General features: G+C 37.7%; 1 protein-coding gene across 1 annotated transcript; it reads left to right on the top strand.

The window, feature by feature from the left end:
• On the top strand, window positions 927–5352 carry LOC100517768 (olfactory receptor 4K17-like). The gene is given in 3 exon segments (XM_005666289.2): window positions 927–1014; window positions 4308–4387; window positions 4390–5352. Coding segments are annotated over 3 exon segments (1131 nt in total).

The following is a 9213-nucleotide window of genomic DNA, read 5'->3' as shown; positions in this document are numbered from 1 at the left end:
AGAGATTCTAGAAAATGGGCCAGAAATAAGTAAACTCATTTCTTAAAAGAGATTTAAGTGAAATGATTTATTTGAAGTTCCTAATACAGAGTTTAGAAAACAGCAGAACCTCAAAACCTGACTATATTTATTGATATTGAGGGAAGAAATTTTAGCCTCCATTGTATACCAGACACTTTGCTAGGGGTTAAGATGACAGTAATAAAATAATTAATAAAAGAATTAAAGACAGAAACACACACACACACATATGTGTATGTATATATATATATATATATATATATATATATATATATATATATACTACATTACAAGTTAAAAGGACAGTGCCAGGGGAAAGAGAATAGAAAGTCAAAAAGATTCATTTAGACCAATGTATGCATTTCTTAATAGAGAATTAAATTTCCTGAAATCATCCTTCCTAGAAGCTTTTGTGGAGAGAGCCAGGCTGCTGCCAAATTAAAACCATTAAAACAAAGAGCCAGCTCACAATAAACCATGATAATTTTAGAGAATCTAAGCATTATTATGCTCAAACAGGTAGCTATATTTAAGGTATTGTTGCTTAGGCTCCAAATAGTTCTAGGAATAAAACTGCTAGTGCTAGAGTTGCTGATCTCTGAGCTCTTGCTGAGAGTCTGGGAAGAGTAAAAAGAGATTAGAAAACATAAATATGTTTTAAATAAAAAGTACAGCTTTGTCCTCTACACATCCCATTAGCTGCATAAACTCCAAAAATAAAGGAATCACTCGGGTTCAGAGACTCCAGTGACCCCTGCCTGTAATTACCTCTTCCTGCTTCTTCCTGAGCTCCCTGTGTGATCTATTCAGCAGGCCTGTGTAATTCCTCTCTGCAGTGAGAAGGGCAAAAACTCAATACCCAATTTCTCTTCAGTGTAAGTCAGACTGGTAAACAAAAGAAAGAAATGGAGCCCTGGAAAGGCTGGCTAAACCCAAGTAAGGAACCAATGCAGATGTTACCATTTATTCAGCAAGTGAGGAAGACCATGGGAGGTAAGGATTCAGTAAGAGTCAGAATGTTTGTAGTGTTGTGTTAGGCGGGGTGGGGGTGGGAGTGGAGTCCTAAGAGGAAAGGGATTGAAGATTCCTAGAAGCTGAGCGTGAACTGCAAAACTAAAATGTTAACCATTGCTTTAAAAAAATACATTATAAAATACATATTCTTGAGGGGCTGAACAGGTTCACCTAATTTTCCAAAATCATGGCAGAGTCAGTGCCCTCACCTCAGAGCAATCTAGAAAGGACATTTGATCAGGAAAGCAGACTCCTTTTTAACAAAGCACAAATCTTTAGCCCCTCTGCTCAGAAATCTTTAGTTTCTGTCCCAGAATTTATGGAGGATTGAAACACAAACAAAAGGCAGAAGAGGCTATTGGATTCAGAGCTCCAAAGATGTAACTGATAGTACAGAGCAGTATGTTCAGAGTTATGAAAAGGGTTATAGAGTCAGAATCCAGAAAAGTACTGGTATTCTACACGAAGACAAACGAGTTAAGTGAAGCCCTAATACCCAGACCAGGGTATTAACTAAATTAAATGTGGAGATCAGTTATCTAAAGTCAGAGCAGACCAGAGCACCAGCTCAAGTCCTTGAATGAGAAGTAATCGTCATTCCTAGAGAAGGTTTACAAAACACTTCTGCTGCAGCAAGACACAGCAGGCCAGAGTAGGTGAGTTTGGTGTTCTGGTGTGAGAAGTATGGGGAAAGTGAGAGGCAACAGCTTAACTTTATTAGCCTTTCCCCTGAGTTTCAAAGTATTTCAGATATACTACAAATGTATGAAAATGTCCAAATTTATGGCTGAAAATATGAATTCTATGATATAATAATGAAAATATTCTGAAGCTTCTATTATACAAAACTGCTCAAGGCATGCAAGGGGTTTTCAGTTCTTCTCCAATGGTCCTAATGTCAACTATCAAATTCAGATAAATGTTAAAAGTCATTTTTATACAACTAATGAAATGTATAAAAATGACTTTTAACATTAACATTAGTGAAGGCTTTAGAGTAGAATATAGCTTGTGAATAAGGAGCAAATAAGCATGGAATAGCTATCAGTCCCATGCCAAAGGGAGATTACATATAAACCAGGTCATGAAAGAATTTTTCTCCAGGGAACCAGACTGTTCTACTCAAATAACAACTACAATACAAAAAAAGACTGAATGTACTAGTGTGATTATAGTGCAGTTTTTCCAATTACTCAACATTTTCTTTTTAAAATGTGCATGTACCTATTAATTCTAGTAAGTGTATTATCAAAAATTATAGTATTTAAAAACTTGAAATGGTGACTTCCCATTGTGGCTCAGTGGAAACAAATCTGACCAGCATCCACGAGGACACAGGTTACGATTCCTGGCCTCGCTCAGTGGGTTAAGGATCTGGCGTTGCCATGAGCTGTGGTGTAGGTCGCAGCCACAGCTCAGATCTGCCGTTGCTGTGGCTGTGGCATACAACAGCAGCCACAGCTCCAATTTGACACCTAGCCTGGGAACCTCCATATGCCATGGGTGCAGCCCTAAACAAACAAACAACAAAACAAAAAACAACACCTGAAATGGCATGCAAGAGTATGCTAAAGTTAAGCCTTAACTCTGGTTAGGGACATAGCTTTGGTGTCATGAAATTCTGAGTTTGAATTCCAGTTGTTTAAATTATCTATATAAACTTGAGGAAGTTCAAAACAGAAATAGTGGTGATAACTAACATTTCTATGTGAACTATATGCCAGATTCTGTGCCGAGTGCTTTGCATACAATATTTCAATTAAAAACTCAAGCTGTCTATATCTTACACTTCATAATTATTAATTTTGATATATAATTTCTCACAAGAATGTCTACTATAAAAAGTTGTAAAAAGTAAGTTTTGATGGCACAGAAAGTCTTGAGACCAGCTGCTCTTCCCTCCCACCTCTCCAAGAAGCTTTTGCAATATCTTCATTTACCACTTATTCCACTATTTCACCTGAAATACTTGCTTTCATTGAGGTTTGCTCCACTCCTCCTCTTCTTGTACTCTATATAATCTCTCTTTGTTATAGTCCCCACCCCCAAAGCCTGCATTACTGGCCTCTGTTCCTTTACTCTTGCCTTCTCCACCACCTAAAGGATTACTTGCTTCTCTTCTTCCATTCAATAACATCTCTTCTTTGTAAAGAGAATGACCAGTTCTATCAGCCTAGAGATCTAATATGAACACTGTTTATATTAGCCTAACAGTTTAATATTTCATTATTCAAACCTCCCTTACTCTTGATTTACCTAAGAACTAAGGAGACTTAATAAAACATGATCAAACTGTTTCCAAGCACAGACAAATAAAGCACTGCAATGGCCATCAGCCCAGTTGCTTTTGCTATTGCCATGCTGGCTTAATAGTGAAAATTTATACAAGAATGACAAATTAAGGTCTTGCTTTTTAAAATCTCTAATGGTTTCAAAGTGAAGTCTCATGCCTGGGCTCTAATGGTACACAGGTGTTTTCTTCATGCTCACCTGACTCACTTATCAGACTGGCTTGGAATCCAAGGAGCCAGTTCCACTTATGTAATGCTCAAACAAGCTGCCTTCCATAAACATTAAGAACTCAGCATCTTTCTTACTCCCTCTGTAATGTGTGGCCTTTCTTAGGATATGAAAGTGTTCCACAGGAACTCAGAATATTCACCTCTGCTGCTTAACCACAGCTGCCTTTGCAACTTAAAGACATTTAAGACCTCTCCGGGAATGTGAGTTTCCACCACAGCATGCCATAGGTAGTGATTGTTACATTAGGAAATAGAGTCTGTGCCAGAAAGGCTTCCCCAAAAATGTGAAGAGATTAGAAGCTTACTTAGGGATCTGGGGAAAAGAGAGCAGTCCGATTCACTCCAAATCTCACTGACTCAGCTTAGGTTTATAGCTGCTGGATCACAGACCATTCAAAACTCTTGGACTAAAATACAATTTCATAATATAGTTGTGGGAAGACAGTAACTCCCAGCTGTACTTAAAGTTTGAACTTTAAAGAGATTGCTCAAGAGTGCCAAACCCCTCTGTCTTCCGAGGAAGTTAGATGAAGGGATCTCATCTCCTATAAAATCTCAAAGTTCTGAAAGATGACAATATTTCCTCTTATCTATAAAGACAAAGTATATGCCTCTGAGTTATGAATTGCTTAGGGGAATCAAGAGACATGAACATGTTGTTGTTATATGTTGGGGTTAAAAGTTGATGGTTTATATGTCCTACTTCTCAGCAGTAACAGAATAACATGAAAAATGTCAAAGTCAAATGAGATTTGACTCAAAGGAATAAAAAGTCTGGCAGTCTCCATGGTATTAGTGCTTTCTTCTTTCTTTATACAGGTCATCCTGTGCAGAACAATCCATACAATTGGAGACCATGGAGAAATTAAATCAGTCAAAAATTTCAGAATTTATTTTGCTGGGACTGACCAGTTCCCAGGATATACAATTTCTCCTCTTTGTGCTTGTCTCAGTTATCTATATGGCCACAGTTTTGGGTAACCTTGTCATTGTCGTTACAGTGTTTTACATCCCAAACCTGAACACTCCCATGTACTTTCTCCTGGGGAACCTCTCCTTTGTGGACATGATCCTTGCTTCACTGGTCAGCCCTAAGATAATTGTGAACTTTGTAAAAAAGCACAAGACCATTTCCTTTGCTGAATGCTTCACACAGATCTTTCTCCTCCACTTACTGGGTGGAGTCGAAATGGTGCTTTTAGTTTCCATGGCATATGACAGATACGTGGCTATTTGTAAGCCGCTACGTTACACAACCATCATGAACAAGAAGGTGTGTATTTTGCTGACAGTGACCTCATGGTTCTTAGGTCTCCTTCATTCGGGGCTTCAGATACCTTTTGTTGTGAACTTGCCTTTCTGTGGTTCCAATGTAGTGGACAGCATTTTCTGTGATCTCCCCCTGGTTGCTAAGCTTGCCTGCATAGATACTTATATTGTGCAGATAGTCATTGTGGCCAACAGTGGAATGATCTCTCTGAGCTGTTTCATCATTTTGCTTATTTCCTACAGTCTGATTCTCATAACGATTAGGAGCCATTCTTCCGCTGGGCAGTCCAAAGCCCATTCCACTTTGAGTGCTCACATCACAGTGGTGGTTCTTTCCTTTGGCCCATGCATCTTCATCTATATCTGGCCCTTCAGCAACCACTCTGTGGATAAGTTTCTTGCAGTATTTTACACTGTTATCACCCCTATCTTGAACCCAATTATCTATACTCTGCGAAACAAAGAAATGAAGACAGCCATGAAGAAATTCTGGGGTGCTTTTGTGAGTTCTAGACATGATACTTAGATTAAAAATACAGTTTAGGAGTTCCCATCGTGGTGCAGTGGTTAACGAATCTGACTAGGAACCATGAGGTTGCAGGTTCGATCCCTGCCCTTGCTCAGTGGGTTAATGATCCGGCGTTGCCGTGAGCTGTGGTGTAGGTCGCAGACACGGCTCGGATCCTGCGTTGCTGTGGCTCTGCAATAGGCTGGCAGCTATAGCTCCGATTCGACCCCTAGCCTGGGAACCTCCATATGCCATGAGGGCGGCCCACGAAATAGCAAAAAGACCAAAAAAAAAAAAAAAAAATACAGTTTACATAGAAACAGCGTATTTTTAAAGTTTTTTAAAAAGGTTTTCTTTTAAAACCATTGATCCATACAATGTAAGTCAATAAAACATGGAAAAATTATGAAAGTCAGACATTTAAGGATATTTTGGATGCAGTACAAACAAAAAAATTAAAAAGCGATTAGAATTTTTTAAATGAAGCTGACTGAATAATAACAGTTTTCAACTAAAAACTCACTTGTATTTAAGAGGAGTTGGTAAATACATGGTTTTTCAAAGTATTGCAATAGTACTGATTGAAAGGAAAAAATAAAGTGACTCCTCAGAAAGTCTACCACAGAAAGTCTATTCAATCAGAATGATTTGATACACACTGTGGGCCCAAAATTGGTTCTCTCTCTTCTTAACAATATTAAACTCTGAGTCAAAACTCACCTATGGCACCTCCTAAGAAAACAGTAACTCTGATTTTCAGAATCTACTTATGCTACCAAAATAATTCATTTTTTTTTTGCCCCCAAAATGAGAGTTCTTATAGATGCTTTTAAGGTTGCTAATATTATCAAATCTTACTCCTATCTTCCTATTCCAAAATTTCTCAATTTCAGAAACTCTGTTCCTAACTCCAAAAATAAGATCTCAAAATTCAGAGAAAAAAAAAAAACCTGATTTTTTTTTTCCTTAAGAGTAATTTGAATTAAAAATATGTTATTTAGGAATTCCCATCATGGCTCAGTGGTTAACAGATCCAACTAGGAACCATGAGGTTGCGGGTTCGATCCCCGGCTTCACTCAGTGGGTTAAGGATCCGGCATGCAGTGAGCTGCGGTATAGGTCACAGACTCAGCTGGGATCCTGCCTTGCTATGGCTGTGGTGTAAGCTGGCGGCAATAGCTCTGATTAGACCCTAGCCTGGAAAACTCCATATGCCGCGGGTGTGGCCTTAGAAAAGACAAAAAGACCAAAATAAAATAAAATAAAATGTTATTTAATAATAGGAGTTTCCTGTTATGGCTCAGTGGTTAACGAATCCGACTAGGAACCATGAGGTTTCGGGTTCGATCCGACCCCTAGCCTGGGAACATCCACGTGCCGCGGGAGTGGCCTAAGAAATGGCAAAAAGACAAAAAAAATATAAATAAATAAAATAAAATAAAATGTTATTTAATAATAAATTTCGTTCTGCGTGCTATAATTTTACAGGGAATTAATGTAATGACATTTGGATACCACCACATCACTACTAATTCCCATTAATAAAACACCATTCAATGTAGGTTCTCTAGCTGTGAATTTGAATAGATTTATTTACTTGTTATATTGTACTTCCTGTAGTATATGGCATTGCTATATGAAATGAAAATCAGCTGGTATAGGAAGTGGTGTTTTATCTTTTTAACACATCTAATTTTTTGAAAAGTGGAATAAAAGATTAATACATGTTTTTGGAAAGTTATTTCTATATATCATTTGATCATAATCATAAAACGAATTTAATGATTACAGAAAACCTTGAAATTTTAAGGAAGAATTTACAGAGACCAAAGGAAGTAGGCAAATAATCCTCCGTATTCTCTCAATGAAAACAATCTGAATAACACAAAAACAGGCAAATGTTTTGATTAACTTTAACAAATGGAAAAGTTGAGAACCAAATGACTTTTGTATTGGATAAGTCTTCATATTATGATCAAGCTATCTCAGAATGCATTGCTAATAAATTCCAAATTCTTTTTTATTTTTTCTTTTTTGATCTCCCCACAGCATATGGAGTTCCAGGGCCAGGGACTGAACCCAAGCTGGAGTTGTGACCTATGCCACAGCAACATCAATGATGGATCCTTTAACCCACTGTGCTAGGCTGCAGAATCTAACCTGCATCCTGGCACTGCAGAGACACCGCCAATCCCATTGCACCATAGCAGGAACTCCAAATTCCAAATTCTTTAGAGATCATTTCCTATGATCCATGAAAAAAAATGAAGAAATATTCGCATCCTACAGAGTAAATCAAAAGTTTGTGGACAATGAACGATAACTGAAATAAGAGCAGCATAACAGAGAATAACATGTTGATTCTACTCTAAGTGCACACACTCGATATCTCCACTACTACCCTGACAGTCAAAAGATATTTTGATATTTTTAAATATGATTAAGAATAGCTAGGGAGGAGTTCCTCCTATGTTGCAATGGGCTAAGAATCTGCCTGCAGTGGCTCAGGTTGCCATGGAGGTGCAGGTTCAATTCCAGGCCTGACTCAGTGGGTTAAAGGATCCAACATTGCTGCAGCTGCTATACAGTTCCCAGATGTGTCTCAGATTCATTTCCTGGCCCAGGAACTTCCATATGCCTTGGATGCAGCCATAAAATTAAGCAAACAAACAAACAGAAAAATAGGTAGAGAGCAGTGATAGGAGTTTTTCTGGGTCAGCTCCAACTATCAGAGAGTAGGAAAGAAGCCATAGCATTTAGAGAATTTATCTTGTCCCACAAAGGTCAGAGTTCTATTTGACATGTCCACAGCAGATATTCTTACCCATTTCTAGAAGAAGCAGCACAGGGATAGCTTTATGCATAGACCACATACAAATATGCACATGTTTGGTGATGTTCAGTAGTGGAAGACTCCCTTCCCCAAAATTTTCACTCAGTATAGTCTGCCACATGACTGGAAATTCCACTACTTTTTGTCATTATTTTAGTGACATTTCCTTTAAAAAAAAAAACAAAATAGTATTTAAATATACAAAATTACAAATGGCAACATGTTTACTTGTCTTCAGTGATGCACAATATCACATCATGAGTCATTTTACTCCTTTTTTCTATGACAACAAACTGACAAAGCCCTAGGAAAGTGGTGTCCACTAGGTGAAGAGAAAAGATAGGAGAAAAGGTAGAGATGCACTGAAAAAACAAAACAAAACAAAACAAAACAAAACAAAAAAACATAGGAGACAAAGTTCAACTTGTGTAACTGGAAAGCAGGTCTAACTATATGACACTGCACCTGGAAATTTGGGGTTCTTGTTGGAGTCCCAGAATCTGAAGGCACTGCTATTCAGTGTTAACACTTTCTGAAAGGAACAAATTATTATCTCTTACTCCACAAAAAGGCTTTGCAAATATTCATATCAGCTCAATTCATAATTACCAACACTTGAAACAACCCAAATGGATCAGAAAATTGTGATACATTCATATGTTGATCAATAAAAAGGAATAAACAGGGACAGAACATCCAGAATGGCTGTGTGAGAAGTTTGGAACATCACCTCCAACAAAAAAAGCAATAAAACTCAACAAAATTTTCAGGCAAAAACAAAAATCTTTTAAAGTATCTGGAAATGACTGGAAGACATACAAGCTGAGAAATATTTTTTTTCAAGAAAATCTACTTGATTTTAGTAAGAAAGGAGAAATCTATGACATATAAGCCAGAGTCTTCTCCTATTTTCCCAGCTCTGTGTTGTGAAAGTTCTTTATTTTGCAGGTGAGGCATCCCAAAGGAACAGGAAGCTCACACTATTCCTTTAAGCTCCAGACCAGGAACAGAGATATTATTCTAGGAGAGGCCAGGGCAGTCCTTGA

This window comes from Sus scrofa, chromosome 7 (assembly GCF_000003025.6).
Source record: "Sus scrofa isolate TJ Tabasco breed Duroc chromosome 7, Sscrofa11.1, whole genome shotgun sequence".
Classification (NCBI taxonomy): domain Eukaryota; kingdom Metazoa; phylum Chordata; class Mammalia; order Artiodactyla; family Suidae; genus Sus; species Sus scrofa.
The sequence above is the reverse complement of the archived record's forward strand: the minus strand, read 5'-3'. Positions and strand labels throughout refer to the sequence as shown.